Source organism: Clupea harengus, chromosome 2 (genome assembly GCF_900700415.2).
Source record: "Clupea harengus chromosome 2, Ch_v2.0.2, whole genome shotgun sequence".
Taxonomy (NCBI): Eukaryota; Metazoa; Chordata; class Actinopteri; order Clupeiformes; family Clupeidae; genus Clupea; species Clupea harengus.
The window spans coordinates 20,550,242-20,569,547 of record NC_045153.1 but is presented as its reverse complement, the minus strand read 5'-3'; the positions used below and the strand labels follow the sequence as shown (position 1 = coordinate 20,569,547).

Genomic DNA, 19,306 nt, shown 5'->3' with positions numbered 1-19,306 from the left:
CAGTGCTCAACCTTATCTCTCATTTAAGTAACAACATCCATTGGTGTGAAATCTATCTAGTTATTTATAGATTCCCCACACAAATTAGCGCCTCAGTGCAATATGATGTATTACCATATGTACTGAAGGTTGTCATGTCATTGTGTGTGTGTGTGTTTTGTCACTGTGTGTGTGTGTGTGTGTGTGTGTGTGTGTGTGTGTGTGTGTGTGTGTGTGTGTGTGTGCGTGTGTGTGTCAGGGGACGCATCCTCTCAGAGGAAGGAGGCCTTTGTGGAGCTGAAGGACGTGTTTGCGGTGAAGGTGAAGCGACGGCGGACGGTGGGGCAGCAGAGCGGGGGCACGCTGCTGGGCATCACCCTCTTCCACTGCAAACGCAAGGGCGCCAAACTCAAGGACCACGAGACCCACCTCAACAACCTGAGCGTGGACCACTGTGAGATCTGGTTCAAACACCTCAAGGCCTTACTCAGCGGTAGGTCTGCCTACTGTAGCTAACAGTGTTGGGTGACTGGGGTGTTTTAGATAAGGACTATCATTCGTTTCTGCTATATTCCCATATTTTAAACATCTATTTTCACGTGTTGTTTAAACATATCCTGTACTAAAATAAAAAAGCTGGGTTAAAGACGCAGTGGCATTCAAATATTGGGTCACTATTTATTTGGATAGTCCTCTATAGACCAGCTACAGATGCTCAAATTATAAATCTGTTGAATTATCAGTTTGAACTCTGTTAACTACAATTTATGGTTAAAGGTATTCAAGGATTGAGTTTGGTTTAGCTGATGTTTAGTGAACAATTCGAAAGATTGAACTTGAATTTCAACAAACCACCTGTAAGGTCTCTGTAAAGCAGACTATTCAAATACAGTGTTACCAAATATTTCAATAACACGTGCTCCAACATTATGTCACAAAATGTGACCCGAACAGTGCAACCACAGCATTCCCTCCCAGACCTTCCAGGGCCATTACCCTGGCCTGTTTGGGCTCGGGAGTCTGAAGGCCCGTCTCTGACCCAGTTGTCACGTCCAAAGGGGTGGGGCCTCTGCAGCAGAGCTGTTTCTCCTGTGAGTCACTGGGAGAGGTGGATTTATTTAGCAGGAAGCTTACCTGATGACATTCATAGCTTTGATCCATAAAGACCTTTCGATGGCTGGGTCAGGTATTTAAATGTCTTAGTTTCAGAGGGTTTTACACACTTGTTACGTGACACCATCATGTTGTCCTAATTAGTTCCGACTCTGTAATGTTTGCCTTATGCAGTGTGTTGTGTGTGTGTGTCCGTGTGTGTTCTCATGTATTCTTAGCATGGCAATTTGGTATAGTTGCCGCCCAATTTAACCCATTGCCCTCGAAGCGGTAATCAAAGTCACTGCACACACCAAATGGAAAATCAAACGTTCCCGAGCTTTTCACTTTAATTGGGTGTCATTTCAGTGCCTTTAAAGAGATTCTGCTGTATAAAACATGGGGGTAAAACATTTGCTGCCATTTGCAGTTTTATTACCCCCTGCTAATGCTAATTGAATGTTGAGTGGGAAGGCCTTGCCTTGCCCGGCGAGACACAGGCATTAGCGTTGAGCAACAGTCTGAAACTGATTCGCTGGGTGGGTGGCTTCTTCTGTTATTATTATGTCTCATTCCTGCTCTCGAGTCCAGAGGGTTTCTCAGAAGGGTCCTGGGCCGAGCTGTGGTGACCCTCTGCATGTGGGCACTCAGCCCTGGAGAGAGAGAGGGGAGCGGAGACACAATGGCGCTCACTGAGAGTGGAGAGAGAGGGGAGAGGAGACACCGTGGCTCTCATTGAGAGGTTGCAGGGGAGGCCTGCTCTTTTGTGTGACGAGCATGTCATTGTGATGCTCGCGTCCGCTGTGCTTTGAGACACCCAAAGCTCTCTACTGAGGGGGGAGAGGGAGGAGGTTTGGGGGAAGGCACGGAGGGAGGGAGGGAGGCAGGGAGAGGAGGAGGCGTTGGCCGCGAGGACCTGCTGGATCTCCGTGGAGAAACAGGTTGGTTGCAGCCACCCCGGAGTTTTTGTAATTATCTGCTTTCCTCCAGCGCCGGCGTCTGCCAAGATGCAGCCGGGGCTCTGGGGCTGGCCAGGGACAGGTGTCCTTCCCAACGTGGCAGGGCCCTCTCCCTCCAGCAACCTGGGTGGGTGGGTGTGTGGATGGATGGATGGGTGGGAGGGATGGGTAATGGGAAGAGAGGATGAGCTTCTCTCTTGCCAGGCTGGATTGGTTACTCTCTACCCACCCACCCACTTACTGACTCAGTCACTCATTCACCCACTCACTCTCTCACTCACTCACTCACCCCCCCCTTCACCCCCGGCCCCCCCTCCGGAGTCTCAAAAATCCCCCAAGGTTTCATCAGCATTAACCAAGCGTTCATTAAAATCCTTTGTCATCAGAAAATACAGTGAGCGTCAGTAAGTGCTGTTGTCGCTGTAAATGATGATGTGTAATCTCCGCTAATCCTCATTTAGAGAGAAGGCCACGTTGCATTGCATGCTACTACCATGCCTCTGTTTGTCTGGCGACTGTTTTATCATCATTTGAAAAAAGTTTCGACAGTCACACGCAGAAAGCAGCTTTTTAATCTGAGTTTTTTAAAATGGGTCTAACCCTTAATCCGACCATAAAAATACTTCTCGATGGTTTCTGTCATTTCTAGGAAAGCTGCTCATATGACGTGGGCATAATACTGGTGGACTGTACTGTGTGTTGTCTAATCCATGGAATTTTAGCTAACAACTAATACAGGGTGATGTAACGAATGCTGTTCAGTAGGTGCAGTACTCACAGGGAATTACAGGGGATTGCCATGCGTGAGTCACTCAGCTCTTCATTATAATGCTGCCTCGGCTCTCTCTCTCATGCGTGCGTGTGTGTGTGCGTGTGTGCGTGTGAGTCAGTGAGTGAGTGTCTGTGTATTTGTATGAGAGTGAGAGTGAGAGTGAGTGTGACTGTATGTGTGTGTGTGTGTGTGTGTGTGTGTGTGTGTGCGTGTGAATCAGTGAGTGAGTGCCTGTGGATTTGTGTGAGAGTGAGTCTGACTGTATGTGTATGTGTGTGTGTGTGTCTGTGTGTGTGTGTGTGTGTGTGTGTGTGTGTGTGTGTGTGTGTGTGTGTGTGTGTGTGTGTGTGTGTGTGTGTGTGCGTGTGAATCAGTGAGTGAGTGTCTGTGGATTTGTGTGTGAGTGTGACTGTGACTGTGTGTTTACGTGTGTGTGTGTGTGAGTGTGTGAGTATGACTGTGTGTTTACGTGTGTGTGTGTGTGTGTGACTGTGACTGTGTCTGTGTGTTTACGTGTGTGTATCCCTTTGTGGACACCATGTACCTCTAGCTCATTGCGCATGGCCTTCGGGCTCTCAGCGGTGTAGATTTTGGCATAAACCTTGTTTTTCAGGGCCCTGTCCTCCCAGCCTTGTAAGGATTTAAACCTCTTCGCTTTTTTTCTCGGCGAGGAGCTTTGGTGAGAGGGCTGCAAGTACTTTGTACTTGACATGAATTCATTAACATAATTAAAAGAAAATGCCTTGAGGGGGCCTAAAGGACAAGGAACAGGCTTATTTATTGTTGTGTAGAGGAATAAAAAAGCACACACGTGCGTTCACACATCACGTACACACAAAGACAATCAGTGGAGCCCACTGAACACAGTTTGATATTGCCAAGCTGTTTTAGTAGCCTTCGACCCCTGAACATGGAGATAAAACCATCAGCCATGTGCACATCTCTTCTATCTCTTCTATGCTGTCTGTGATTGCAAACAGAACTGATGATGAGATGGAGGTGGAGAGGAGCGAGAGAGAGGCATCGTTATTGTTCTCATATTCTCTGAGCAATCGCATGTCGAGTATTTGCACAGCAGAGCTTGTTCTCCCCCATTAGAGTCTCCTTTTCTGGAGGCTGGCAGGGCCTGATGGAGAGAGGCAGGCCGCCGGCTCGGCAGAACATTAGGTTCCCACACGAGGCAAGCTGGGAAACGCATTGCCCCGCGCCACATGTCGACTGTGCCCAACCGCCCACCCAAATTACACCTTGATAGCACTCGCACAATGCAGTTCATAAAGGATGTGGTGTTTCTCTGCCCCCACCTTGCTCTCTCTCTCTCTCTCTCTTGCTCTCACACACTCCTTTGCTCAGGTCTTTCCACGGGAGGATTATCTCTGTTGTTTTATTGGCTGGGAAGTTAGTGGTGCTGCTGCTGAAGCCCTTCTCCCTCGAGGATGGGTGTGTGTGTGTGTGTGTGTGTGTGTGTGTGTGTGTGTATGTGTGTGGGTGTGGGTGTGTGTGTGTGTGTGTGTGTGTGTGTGTGTGTGTGTGTGTGTGTGTGTGTGTGTGGGTTGGGTGGGAGTGTAGAAGAGACAGCCTGCGCTGGATTATAGGAGGCCTCACCTGTTATGGAAGCCTGGTGCATCCTGGGTCCCCAGCTTCCCATGGAGGCCCCTCAGAAGGGCACACAATGGAGGGTGGGTCTCAGCTGACACTTGGGGCACAAAAGGTGCGACGTAACCACCCCCACCTTCCCACCCCCTCCTCAAACACAAACACATACATACACACACACATACAGACACACACATATAGACACAGACACACTCACTCACAACCATCCCCCCCCCCCCCCCCACCCCCACTCCTCTGCTGTTTTTATTTAACTTTACTTTAGTTTGTAAAGAAGGTGGACTGAATGCTGGACGTGGAGCTGACCAGGGGGCTGGGGCATCGTCCTGACAGGCCATGTGATGTGCAGTGACACATGAGGTGTGGCTGGTCCAGCTGAGCGACTGAGCCGAAGGAGCATAGATTAAGGCCCCCGGCAGCGGGGTCGAGGGCCGGGGGTCCGCTGACGGCAAGCGTGCAAGCCCAGGGCCCCGGGTTCCCCCGAACAATGGCAGCACCTGTATGAGTGTGTGTGTGGGGGGGGGGGGGTACAAGCTATCCGTCTGATAGAGTGCCCCCTGCACACACTGTCCGCCAGTGCCGCCGCCTCTGCACTGAATCTGTATTTCTATATATATAATAAAAACCTTTCAAAGATTAGTCTGCTTTCAGCCAGGGCAGGTCAATCAGGGCCGAGGGGCTGAGGCTGAAGAGAAGCCCCCAGTCACATGGCTCCGGCCCCTGATAATGTGGCCTTGGTGCTCTTGTCAAAGTGCGTGGTCACACTCTAACATCAAGCTGAACTTTTATTGTCCCAATGGCAAAGGCGAAGAAAAGAACAGGGGGACAGGGGGGGTGGGGTGGGGTAAAGAAGGGGTGAAGCTTGTGGGTTCAGCTAGTGGCCCATCCTGTTGATCCACGCAGCATTGTGTTCATTCTTGAGTTTTATGTATGCATTGGGACAAGGCGACCGACTCACCTCTCGATCCGCGTATGCGTACACGCTGTATAAAATCGCATTGGGTTGTTTAACAGGATAAAGGCCAGAAAAAAAAAGCAGAAAAATAAAGCTCTTTTGGTATGTAAGGTGAAAGAATGAGCCGCTGAGTTTGGACGGCCATTGTAGACGCCGTGGATGTTGAATGACATTTACATTCTGTTTCGGCAGCGTGCCTAAGTGTATGAGGTTACACATTAACAGGTTTTCCATTAAGTCACACCAAGGGTATCCATGGAGACCCTTTTCTTCACGGATTGGCTGGAAGTTATCAGTCTCTCGCATATAGCGCTTAGCCGCCCATGGCTCACTTACTGTAGTTTAGCACGACAATGAACCTTTGCCCCTTGTTTCACGATCCGTGCGAGGCACAATAGAGGCTACTCAAAGATCCCCTCTCGTGTGTATTGTGTCTGTGTTTCCCAGAGACATGTAGTCCAAACAGACTGACTGGAGCTGAACAGAATGGACATCATTTTGACATGTGTGTGTGTGTGTGTGGAGGTACTCTGTGCTTGGCTTTAAATGAAATCCCTCAGTGAATTATCACTGTTCAGTGTCTCGTAAGAGACTAACTTTAGCATGAGGGGACGCCTGAATAAGCGTGGGAGAGAAGTATGAACCTCATTAAAGGTGAAGTAGTAGGTAACTGGGTGATCAAGTGAAGGAGTGAATGGAAAGATAGGAGAATGAGTAAGTCAGTGAGCCAGTTAGTGGAGGAGTGAGTGAATGAATGACTGAATCGGTGAAAAAGTCGGTGGGAGTGAATGAGTGAGTTTTTGTGAGTGAGTGAATGAGTGACTGTGTGAGTGACTGTGTGAGTGAGCGTGAGACCGTCTGTTCCTGGGGATCTCCATAGGGGCTGAGGTGCAAAACTCGCCAGATGCTCGTCTGCGACGGAGGCATCACAGCAAGTATCACTTTCCCCCCAGAATGCCGTGTGTCGCTTTCTCAGCGAATTCCCTACAGACCTGCCTCATTTTTCTGTCTGTCACACCAGGCAACCCCCTCCACCTCCACCAGCTTTCTCACAACACACACACACACACACACACACACATACATACATACACACACACACACACACACACACACACACACACACACACACATATACACACACAATTGCCGAAGGTGTTATCTGCCATTGTGGCAACTGAGGAACACATGTCGCTGTGATTCTCTCTCACGTGACACTCACAAAGACACACACAGACACAAACACACACACCAGCAACATGACAGAGACCCACAAGGTTTTAGAGCATTGGTGTTGCAGCACCATGTATCAACACAACCTTACCATCTGACACCGATGCATCCTGTCCTACTAAAACAATACCGCAGTCACCAAGAAATTACAAATGCTGTCACACATTACATGTGAATTGTATGGCATATCATGCATGACCCATTATATTTTTGGCACTAGGGCTGACAAACGTACGTATATACCAGACTGTAATTACCAGAGCTGTGCGTTAGGGCAGCAATTAAATTAACTAATTATACATCGGCAATTATATTCATAACTAGAATAGATTGGAGGAAAGAGGATCAGTGTCATAATCTGGAATGCTGAAATCTGTATTGACCCACAGTCCCAGTGGCCCAGGCTCCCCTCTTCCCCACACAGAGGGGCTTAGGAGCAGATCCTGCCCAGTGATCCCCCCCCCAAACCCCCCCTGCTTGAGGGGAAAAATCTGGAGAGGGGCTGGGGGGGTCTCCCCCATCGCTAATGCGCGCTAATGCCAGTTCCTGACACAGCGCCAGATGCTCCAGTTTGGCAGCGGATCTGAGGAGACGTCTGGGTGTTTGGCCTCCCGTATGGAGGCCACGCGCCCAGAGCAGGAGAAGAAGTAGATGAGACCGAGAGAGAGGAGGAGCACTGTGGCACGGGGTGGCGGAGGACAGGGGAGCAAGCGCTCCTCTCCTCCCCTCACGCTCATCCCATCCTGAGGCGGACTGTCTCCGATATGCAACCTACCCCCCACCCCCATCCCCCCAGCCACACACACACACACACACACACACACACACACACACACACACACACACACACACACACACACACACACACACACACACACACACACAAAATGCTTTCAATGCTCCCTTCAGGTCTAGCCCAGTCCAGGCCTCTGAAGACATGACCTTTCCCACACCCAAAACTCCTGTTAGGCTTAACCATGAGAGGGCATCTTTCCCCTCAGACAGCCGACCAGTCTGTCAGCCATAGACAGTCAGTCAGTCAGTGCGCCAGCCAGGGATTTCATAGAGAAAAAAAAGACATCTGTTCCTAAGGATTAGCAAATATTCTCTGCACCTCCAAAAGCCCTTCGGAGTATTATCAATAGAGCAGGGAGCTGAACTCGACCTGAACTGCCATTTCATCTCTCTTTCTCTCTCTCTCTCTCTCTTTCTCTGTAATTCCATGTCATACAGTAGCGATTTACCATGGTTGTCATTTTTTTCCAGTTATAGTCTTTAAAAACTAGTAATTAGGTATGCTATTTATCTGTGAAAGATACAGCATCAAAGATAATGAGACCACACTGGCAAGATCCACATCGCAGGCTGGATAAATGGTTAATGACTGAGGAGAAAAACACACACACCCATACACACACACACACACACAACCACCAAGTTATTTCCTGTTGAATTGCTTGCCCCCGAGTGTAGCCATGATTATAGCCTGATTATTTCTCTTTCTGGCAATCCCAGCAAGCTGCGTTTGTCACCCAGATCAATGTGAAACCCGAGCCGCGGGCCCAGGTAATTTAACGGCTGATTACGGGGAAAGTAGTCCCCGGTGCCAAATGATCTCCTCCGGGGGGACAGACGGGAAGGGCCTCCCACAGCAGGTCTGTGCAGATGCTCTCCTGAGCGGTGACCACAGCACCTCCAGGACCCACAGTGAGGGGTGGAGGAGGGGAGGGAAAGGGTGGAGAGGGTGAAGAGGAATTAGGAGGCGGCCAGAGACAGATGCATCAATGGTGCTGTGTGGCCGTAAGAGGGGAGGTGGGAGGACGACCCTCAGGGGCACTAGAGCATTAAGCCAACGGGAGATGGAGGAGCAGGATGAGACGGAGGAGAGATCATCATCCTTCTCCAGGAAGGCTAATGACCTCATGGAGCATGCACTGGTGGCAGCAAACGGCCATGTTTGTCTTAATTAATAATGTTATTACACTAGGCGTGATTTTATGGATGTCACCGGCAGCAGTCATGGTCTGGATATAAATAAACACTGCTATGAACAAGAGTCGTAACTGCCCGTACCAGACCTGAACTGAACTGCCCGTACCAGACCTGTGGCTTATTGAAATCATTTTCCTTTTGTTTACCCTTGTGTACACCACAGCACCATGTTAAATGCAAGCACCGACTCTATGTCACGATGGCCTTGATTGGTGGCCCCTGTTCAGATTTGAAATTCACTCTCCACTAAGGTCAAGCTGACTCTTGTTTCATTAAAGGAACAGTGCACACAGGTCATGCTGTTCTGTGCTGTTTGTACCGCAGACCCTCGTGCTAGAGGTAGAGTTGATGATGGAGAAACCTGACTCTGAGTCCCCCTGCCTCCCTGGATCGTCTTTCAGCGCTCTGCCGTGAGCCCTACAGCCCAGCTCACACAAACACGGGATTATGTGCCATAGTAACACGGCAGTGCAGGGGATCTTCGTTTGGCTTGAGCACGGTTAATGCGGAAGAGAACATTATTGCCTATTAACAACAGCCACTGCTACCACCACACACACACACACACACACACACACACACACACACACACACACACACACACACACACACACACACACAGGCACACGCTTCCGTACCGTGCCGTAAGTGGATCAGAATCAACTGAAAGTCACTTTATCAGAGCACGCTTACATCACAGGCACTGAGACTCGATGTATGGCACATCAGTAAGCCATTAGTGTCAATGAATGGCAATACATCAAACTGAAATAATCACAGGTCTCTTATTTAGTACTTTTGTCCAAGTTCCTCATTCCTGTGTTCATGTGTTTTGCTGTAGTTGAGAGTTTGACTGGAATGTGGGTGTATGTTGTGTGTTTAGGTGCAATAATACCTGCCATTATCAGAGGTCTTTTCATTTGTACTGTTGTCCAGGTTGCTCAACCTGTTGATGAGTTTTTGCTGTAAGCTGAGAGTTGGGCTGTATTTGTTGTGTATTACCTGCAATACTTGCAATATTCAGAGGTCTTGTATTTTGTACTGTTATCCAAGTTCCTCATCCTTGTTGTGTATGTTTATCCACAGTGCTTGCTGTGCGGTGCGGTGTGTTGCGTTGCAGTGAGTGTGTGTCGTTGTGTCGTGTGAGAGGGGAGGCTGTGTGGCCGCGGGCCGTTGGTGGGGCTGTGGGCTGTTTGGAGGCGCTCAACTCCTGCTGCAACTCCCAGCCTCCTGAGCCCCACCATCAACAGCAGCCGCAGCAGCAGCAGCAGCAGCAGCAGCAGGAGGAGGAGGTGTATGGGGGAGGAGGAGGAGTTTCACTCCTGCACCTGCTCCCTCTGTGGCCCCAGTGTGGCACTGCCTCTCAGCCCTGCCCTGCCCAGGCAGAGCGCACAGCAGAGCAGAGCAGCAGTGCAGTGCGGCGCAGGTCCCAGGAGGAGGGCCCAGGATGGATCGCATCACGCATCCCTGCTGCGCCTCCTCGACCCTCTCCCCTGGCAAACCGCTGCCCTTCAGCTCAGCAAAGCTCCACCTCACCGCTCCAGCTCCCCCCCCCCCCTGCCCCCCCCCCCCCCTACCCTGGCCCCTCTCTCTCAGCTCTGCCACCCCACAGCTTCTTCCTCCCAGCTACTCAGTCCCCCCCCCAAAAATCCCCCTGTCCCTCCCCAGCCTCCTGCCACTGTCATCCTGGAGGACCGCATCTCCCCTGTGTCTCCCTCTCACCCTGCGTTTGAACCGTGACCTGGGGCTCACCCTCCTAACCTAGACACCCCCCCCCCCGCACACACACACACCACCATCTCATCCATTCCTGCTGCGGCGAAGATGGTGGCTCGTTAGGCAGGACGGGACGGGTCAGGACCTTCGGGGGCCAGATTAGAGCGATGAGCGGGATAATGGGGAGGCAGAGGGAAGGGAAGGGGCCGTGGGTCCCATCGATCCCCCAAACTCCAGGAAGGCCAGGAGGGAACGCTCCCTAAATCTGACTAATTATTATCTAGTTTTCCAGCACAATGGATGCTCAGCATAGGGGAACAGAGAGAGGAGAGATAAAGATATAGATGGAGGGAGGGATATAGAGAGGGGAAAAGAGAGAAAGATTGAGAGAGGAGGGTGTCCTGGGGGATGTTTTTATTCATGACTCTCCTTCAGTCTTGGCAGCCGTTCAGGCGCTGTAAACAAGAGGCAGGGCTGTGACCTTTTGAATCGGAGGAGAGTGAATCCCCCTCGCTCTGCGGGAAAGAGATTTCTGTAGCAAAGTGTCACACCTACAGCTGAATGCACAAGGAGAGATGGAGGCCGTGTTCATACGGGGGAACATTTTCAGGCTTCTCGACAATCAGATGAGAACTAATTTCAGGCTTCTTGACAATCAGATGAGAACTAATTTCAGGGTTCCTGTAGAGACACTGTACGATTGTCATCCCTGTTTGAAAGGAACGATTGGATTCATTGTGGTTGAAGGTTCAGCATGAGCAGATGGAGGGAATGGCCCTCTCTGACACTGTGACACTCTGATTATAAAACTATCCTAATTAAACCTTCTCTCTCTCTCTTTCTTTCTTTCTCTCTTTCTTTTTTTCTCTCTCTCTTTCTCTCTCTCTCTCTGTATTTCCCTTGCTTTTCTCTCAGGTTTCCAAAACAGGCCCAAGTCACTGAAGGTCTTTGTGAACCCCACCAGTCATAAGAAGGAGGCCCTGCGGGTCTACATGGATGAGGTGGCTCCCCTCTTCAAGCTGGCTGACATAGAGGCTGACCTCACCAGTAAGTCTATCAGAGGAGGACTGTCCTGAGGGTGAACCATGACACTTCAGAGCACATCACATCACAGTATCAGCATCACTCCTGCTTACACCTTTTTCCTTAAAACTAGCTCGGTTACCAATGATGCTACTCTACCAGAGGTGGCACTAACACACACACACAAGGGTGCGCGCGCACACACACACACACACACACACACACACACACACACACACACACACACCCCCGCACGCACACACACAGACACACACATGCACAAACACACACACACACACACCCCCCCCCACACACACACACACACACAAACATCACACATACTCGTCATATACTCTCATCTCATATACTCATGAACTCCAATACTCTGGAACTCGCAATACTCAATCTCATAGGTGAAATATTACAGTTTTTCTCGATTGATTACATTCAAAAACTGGAACTTATGGCACAATGACCACAACCTGTAACTCATGTGCCAACTCCCTAAACCAATTCTGCTAAACTATAAGCACAATTATGTGCTTTAGACACAAATTTAAATTGTTAACCGCACTTTCTTCAAAACACAACACACAATTATGTGCTTTAGACACACATTTCAATTGTTAACCACACTTTCTTCAAAACACTAAACACCATCCTCTCTACTTTGCACACTTCATCAATGCCAAAACCTCCTTGTGTTCAGACAGAACACACTGCTATTCAATTGGCAAAACTTCCATTTCAAAGGCTGTTGTGCAATTTGAAATCAAAGCTTTAGCAATATGATGGCCACAGGTTAGCTCCTGGTTTGGAGAACAATTGATGGCAACATTGAAGTGAGAGGTGATCAGAAAGGCAGAGGAGTGAGAGTAAGAGGAGGAGGAGGAGGAGGAGGAAGAGGATGAAGAGAAAGAGCAAGAAGGAGAGCCATTATCTCTGATGAGATTCGGGCCACTGTGGTCAACCATATGGTCAACCATGGTTTGACCATGCAGGAGGCTGGCCAGAGGGTTCAACCAAATATAAGCCGCTTCTCAGTTGCATCCATTCTCTGGACATTCAGAAGAGGGAATAGGTAAGAAGCACTACTATGACAGGAAAAGACTAGTTTGAATGCCTTATCAGGAGCATAGTATTCTTGTATTTTCCATTGTACTGTATCTGTAAAATTACGTAAACAAATACAAAGTGCAACCATTGATGACCAAGACATATTCCTAAACATCAATACAGTGAGCCTAGCCACAGTGGACTGTGTTCTAAGGCGGAACACCTTGAGAATAAAGCAGGTGTACAGGGTGCCTTTTGTCAGAAACTCCGACAGTCAAACAGTTATGCTATGACTATGTGCAAGTAAGTCATATACATTTTCACAACTGATTGTGTCCTATCAGCACTGACACATTACTGTACTGTATTGTAATCCAATCCAATGTTACAGTTTTTCTCGATTGCTTACACACATGAAGCATGCCTCGTTTTCTCAAAACTCTAAACACAAATCCCTAAACCACTCACACAAAATGCAACAACATTCACAACACTGTGTAGGTCTATTTCTGATAGCACATTGTCAATATTGTCTTGAGCTAGAACAGGATGCAGTAGTTTTTTGTCCTTTTTTATTTTACATTTTTCTTTCTTTTTTTTGTTGACTGTACTGGCCTATATCCTATTGTTTGTTCTGTGCAAATCATTTACACATTCATTTGTGTTTGCTGTGATGTATAGGCTACAGCACTTTTGGATAAAATAAAGAAATATTTTAGTTGTTACTGTATATTTGTGTGTTGTTTTATATTTGCGTAAAAACATTATACAGTTATATTTTACTACAGGAGTAAGCGTATAGTAACATAATGTTCCTGATAAGGCCTTCATACTGGTGTTTTCCCATTTCATAGTAGTGTTTTCCATTGAGCACATCAGTGTTCAATCGATGCTTAGAATGTCTACTCATATAATGGGCTGTGTATGTCATTAGAAAACAAAGTACCCTTTTGAGGTGACATAACACTGTTTTGAAAGCAAAGTTGGCTTTTGCAGGATGTATAAAGGGTTTTGCATTTTGTGTGAGTGGTTTTGGGATTTGTGTTTAGAGTTTTGAGGAAACGAGGCATGCTTTCAAAAAATGTGTGTTAGCAATTGAGAAAAACTGTAGAAGTATAATTACGAAACCGCTGATTTTTTTGCAAGTACATTTTTTTTCATTGCTTGTGAGGTTTGTTGTTTCAGGTTTTCAAGAACCTTAATTGGTTAACAATAGTAGCATTTAGCAAATAAGAAATCTATATATTTAACAAATATTTGATCATATAATGTAAATTGATTGAGATTATTCAGTCGGCAGTGAGGGTGCCAGGCAGTGACGGTAAGGGGTAAGGCAGGCAGGTTCCTGGTGTGTGGCCCCTCCATCAGGGCAGTGCTGGGATGAGTGTTTCCTCTGCACAGGCTGGGGGCCACAGGGCCCTTTGTGTATGAGAGGTTTAGTGGGCCCTGAGGCGTACTCTTTGGTAAGGTGCATTAATGTCTGCCCTGTGGCTCCTCTCACTGGAGATCATTCACCCCTCATCGCACCACACTCATCCCACACGCCTCCCACACACATGCGCGCACACACACACACACACACACATACACACATACACACACACACACACACACACATTCACAAACACTGATTTACACTCTCTCACACACACACACACACACAACCACACACTCTCTCTCTCACACACACACACCCACCCACCCACCGACCCACACACACACACACACACACACACACATATATATATATACACACACACACATCCTCCTGCCTGGTGTTCACATCAGCAGACTGTGTTTTTTTTCTCTTTTTTTCCTTTTTCCCACTGAGACCATCGACCAACCCAGGTGGAAGAATGTTTCATTGAATATAATGAGACTTGGTATCAGTATGGACATATGTGCACAGAGATATTCTAACCAACAGATTTGTTGTGCATCTCTGTCTGTGTGTATATCTTCAATAATGAGCTGCTGTGATGGTGTGTGCATAGGAATAGTTTATTTGTGTGTGTATATGTTCTGCAATTGTCTGTATACTCACAGACACACTGTGTACTGTTAACATTTGGCTTTGGCATTGGTGTTTTTGTGTGCATCCTGTATTTCTGTGTCTGTGTGTGTGTGAGCTTGTGTCTGTGTACCTGTGTGTGTGTGTCTGTGTACCTGTGCGTGTGTGTGTGTGTCTGTGTGTGAGCTTGGGTCTGTGTACCTGTGTGTGTGTGTGTGTGTGTGTGTGTGTGTGTGTGTGTGTGTGCTTGTGTCTGTGTACCTGTGTGTGTGTGTGTGTGTGTGAGCTTGTGTCTGCGTACCTGTGTGTGTGTGTGTGTTTGGTCAGGCAGAGAAGCAGCTGTAGCACAACGCCATGGAGGGTCTTAAGTGCGAGGCTCACACATAATGACTGGAGCAGTGTCTCTCTTTCCCCTCTGTAACCTGACCCGGGGGAGGAGCTGCACCCATCTGTTCTGACAGGAGTGGGGGAGTCAGGGGTGTGTGTGTGTGTGTGTGTGGTGTGTGTGTGTGTGTCCCTCTACACCCCCCTCCCTCTCCCGGAGCAGGCAGACGCCCTCTGCTTTTCGGGAAGGGGATCCCACAAATCTGGGCGCTAATGAATGTGGCTACCTGACTCCAGAAGCCATCTGAGCGGTAATAGAATCTGCACGTCCTGATGATGCGCTCCTGGGGAGCAGAGCGGTGGTGGTGGAGGTTGAGGTGGTGGTGAAACGGTCGAGGTGGAGCCATTAAAAGACGCTTTGCCTAATAGAAATTAAAGATCTCATTCACCGGCCGCGGGGGGGAACTGGCCTCAAAGCAGCGCAGAGAGTCAGAGAGAGGTGGTGGTTTTTGTTGTTGTTGTTGTTGTTGTTGTTGTTGTTGTTGTTGTGGTTGTTGCTCTACTGTAGGTCTTTTTTTGTTAAAGCTGTCCTTTTGCAGGATGCATGAGAACTGTGCGTTAAAAGAATATAAAGATGCATCATAAGGCTGTGGGAAGTCCTCTGGGCTTGAGAAGTGAAGACTTAATTTATTAATACCCACACATACAAAAAAAAGGTACTTGATTAAGAAATGCAATGCATGTACTAGAATACACAAGGCACCATGACTGCACCACACAAGGAAACATACCATACAGATACTAATTCATGAGACCATGTTGGAGATTACAGTTACATTTTAATCCTATCAGAGGACTAAGCAATTGCATTTGCATGATAATGAATGATAATAATGTCCACTATGTGTAGTTATTATGAGCGCTCCTCTGTGATCCTCTGGACTGCGTCTGAACATGCCTCCGGGGCTCACACAGAATAAGTAAATAAACTGAACAAAGTGCCTCTGTTGTGGGGATCAGATTGACAAGGTCAGTGCCAACTGGTCGGTCAGCCTGTCTGGTCAGCACTGTCTGGGCAGTAGTTTGGTTTACACACTCCCCCTAAAGGTCATCATATGGCGTTGCAGGCAGAGGAGCTGTTGTGACTGAGTGACTGTGAAAATCACTATCAATAGCTATCACTATAATACAATTATTCAAAATGACTGAAAACGTATCTGGTAGCAATACAGTGTGATATCTGGTGTAGTTTGGTGTAGATAGAAAATTGCAACAAGAAATGTTGAACCTTCTCTTTGAAACTTCACTCAGTGTCTGAGTGTCTGTATGATGCATTCTGGACAGGTACCGCACAGACACATGGAGCCAGTTAATCTGCCTCGCTGTGGCGCTGGTGCCAGGCGTGGGGCGGCCATGAAGCATTCATGTGTGTGTGCCCGTGATGATGTGCATTCTTTCACAAAAAAAGAGGAAAAAATCATCTGCTAGTGTCACATCAGTCAGTGAGGAGGCTTTTGATGGGTGTGTGTGTGTGTGTGTGCGTGTGTTTGTGTGTGTGTGCGTGTGTGTGTGTGTGTTTGTGTGCAGCTGGGTCTCACCACGCTGGTGGAGGTGCCCCAGAAAATGCTAAGTAGGGCACGGGCACAGGGGTGCCATCTGCGGCAGGCCACCCCGCTTCCCCTGGATTTTTCGCTGGCATTTTCCTGGGCGGGTGTGTGTGGTGTTTGTGTGTGTGTGTGTGGTGTTTTTGTGTGTGTGGGCCATGATGCCACAGAGGTGGTTGCCACGGCAGCGGCAGCACGGAATGACAGTTTCCCATCGTCTCTAGGGAGATGGAGAAATGGTGTGTGTGTGTGTGTGTGTGTGTCACCCCCACTTACCCCTATCCTCTCCCCATGAACATCCACACACACATACAAACACACACACACACACACACACATACACACACACACACACACACACACACACACACCAGCACCACCCTCCTCCTTCACTTCATCACATACGTACACATATACACTCTTCCACGTCCTTCCACTGCCAGTGAACCTGCTCTGTTCAACATCACCATGCTGAGAAGCTTTCCACGGTCACAGAAATAGCACACAAGAATGACCAAATGATGCACATTAGCGCAGACAATCCCGACCTTGTTTTCTCACACAGACGAGAGGAGCAGGGACGTGCCAGCAGCACTTTCTCTGTACCAGCACACTAGCTTCTCTTGATTAAAAATGCAAACAGCATGCAAGTGTAAATTCTGCTTTACAGCCAGGACCATATGCTCACGGCATTCCATTTGCCAAACACTGGCTAAAGGCACTAAAGGCACTAAAGGCAGTGTTTGTTTTTTTTGCGTGTCTTTTTTTAGTGTTCTCCTCTAATGATCCCTCTCTTCTTCTCTTTCCACAGTCACAGAGAGGAAGGGCCACGTTCTGTCCGTCCTGAAGGAGTGCGAACTGGACATCTACGACGGGTACGTCTTCCCACGCGATCCGCAGCGCTAACCCAGACAGCCTCAGCTGAGTTGATGCCAAGGATCACTCTAGAGTCTAGACTACAAACACATTATTAGGCTGAGAGACAGAGGCGGCCATCAGAGAAGGAGAGGTTTGCCCCCCCCCCCCCTGAGCAGCAGTGAAGCAGAGCAGACTGCTGTGTTGTCTGATCTGATGCAGCCTTTGCTGCCAGCGTGCTCATGTGTTTTACACTGTCTTACTTTTTGGATATTTTGGATATTTGGTGTGTGGTGGTGATATTGGTGGGGGAGAGGAGGTTGCACAATAGCTGGAGTGGAAATTCGAATTAAAAGGCAGCCTTAATCAGAGGCTGGGTGGTATATATATCTTCTGTCTCTCCCTTCTCTGTTCCTCACGGGTTACGGGGCGAGCCTTAAAAAAATGAGCAATAATGCTTTGATTAGAGTGGTGTGCTTGCAGAGGTGAGATGAGGTGTGAGTGTGTGTGTGTGTGTGTGTGTGTATGTATGTTCGGGGGGCTGAGTCGCACCTCTCTTCTGTGCTGAAACCCCCCTCTCTCTCCTATGTGGCCACGGCAGGTGGCCCTTTAATTACCTATTTTGGAAGCAGTGATGGAGTGCCTGTGTCCAGTGGACTGCTGGCACTGGGACTTATTTTTCCCTCCTCTTTTTTTTCCAGTCGTGCCACACCACCGTTACCAATGCGCCACAGCCCGAGTCACAATTAGCGCCATCTTAAATGTCTTTGCCCTCCTGTATGCCAGCCATCACTTAGGCCCTGCCACGTAGGCTATAGCCCAGGACAGGACAGCCCAAGCCAGGACTGCCCCTGCCTCTGGGTGCAGTAAGAGAGAGAGAGAGAGAAATAAAGAGAGAGTAAGAGGGGATAGAGGGAGAGAGGGAGAGAGAGAAATAGAGATAGAGAGAGTAAGAGGAGATAGAGGGAGAGAGAGAGAGAAATAGAGAGAGAGAGTAAGAGGGGAGAGAGGGAGAGAGTGAGAGAGGGAGAGAGAGAGAGAAATAGAGAGAGAGAGTAAGAGGGGATAGAGGGAGAGAGTGAGAGAGAGAGAGCGAGAGTGAGAGAGAGGGAGAGAGAGAGAGAGAGAGAGAGAGAGAGAGCGAGAGAGAGAGAGAGAGATGAGTGGGTCTGGCACTGCGGGTCTTTGATTAAAAGCACAGCGTGGCGGTTCTAATAGGAGACAAACAGGACAAGGGCAAACTGAAAGACCGTGCCGGCGAGGGGAGTGGTGTCATATTTTCACGTGGGTGTGTGTGTGAGAGAGAGAGAGACAGAGAGTGTGTGTGTGTGTGTGTGAGAGAGAGAGGGAGAGAGACAGAGAGTGTGTGTGTGTGTGTGTGTGTGTGAGAGAGAGAGGGACAGAGAGTGTTAGTTGGGGGGGGGGGCTGCTGGAAGGATTGAGACCGTCCCCATGTATTTCCAGATAATTATGTTGTCAGAGAAAGGCCATTGGCGTTGCACATTTCCTCTGTACCTGCGCTGGACTGGTTGGGAGGGAGGTTCTGTATGTGTGTGTATGGGCATGTGCATGTCTGTGTGTGTGTGTGTGTGTGTGTGTGTGTGTGTGTGTGTGTGTGTGTGTGTGTGTGTGTGGCTCTCCTGCCCGGGCTCGGCAGCTCTGAGGGACAGATGGAGCAGGTGAGGAGGGGTGGAGGTGGGTGGAGGAGGTGGAGTGGGGCGGATTGACGATGTGGAGATTGAGCCGGTGATCCTGCTCTCACGCACTGATTACCTCCTCCTCCAGCTCCCCCACTTCCCCCCTCTTGCAGGATGATGATGTCGGGGGGGGGGGGGCTTTTTTGTCTCATTTCAGGCCAAAAATAGAATAACACACAATACAAAATGAACAGTGGATGCCATCCCCGTTCTCATCTTTGTCTAACCTTGGTATTTTCCTGTCGATGTATGCATTCGAAGAAAGCTATTCGATGTGGGTGATTTGGACAGAACTAGTAGCAGTAAAAATAGATTGTCCTCAATGAGGCTCCCGCACCTTAAGTTCAAGTGACAAATAGGTCAGGCTAGGCTTTGGCATTCCTGTTTTAGACGGTGGTTATGGCACAGGTTTGTGTTTACGCTT

General features: G+C 48.6%; 1 protein-coding gene across 2 annotated transcripts in view; it reads left to right on the top strand.

The window, feature by feature from the left end:
- cerkl (ceramide kinase-like) overlaps window positions 1-19,306 on the top strand; it is a 43,470-nt gene that overhangs the window by 10,206 nt on the left and 13,958 nt on the right. For both annotated transcript variants that reach the window (XM_031586317.2, XM_031586312.2), the window contains exons 2-4: window positions 239-472; window positions 11,228-11,359; window positions 17,142-17,205. In XM_031586317.2, coding sequence (XP_031442177.1) covers window positions 239-472; window positions 11,228-11,359; window positions 17,142-17,205 — 430 coding nt within the window. The remainder of the gene's footprint in view (window positions 1-238; window positions 473-11,227; window positions 11,360-17,141; window positions 17,206-19,306) is intronic.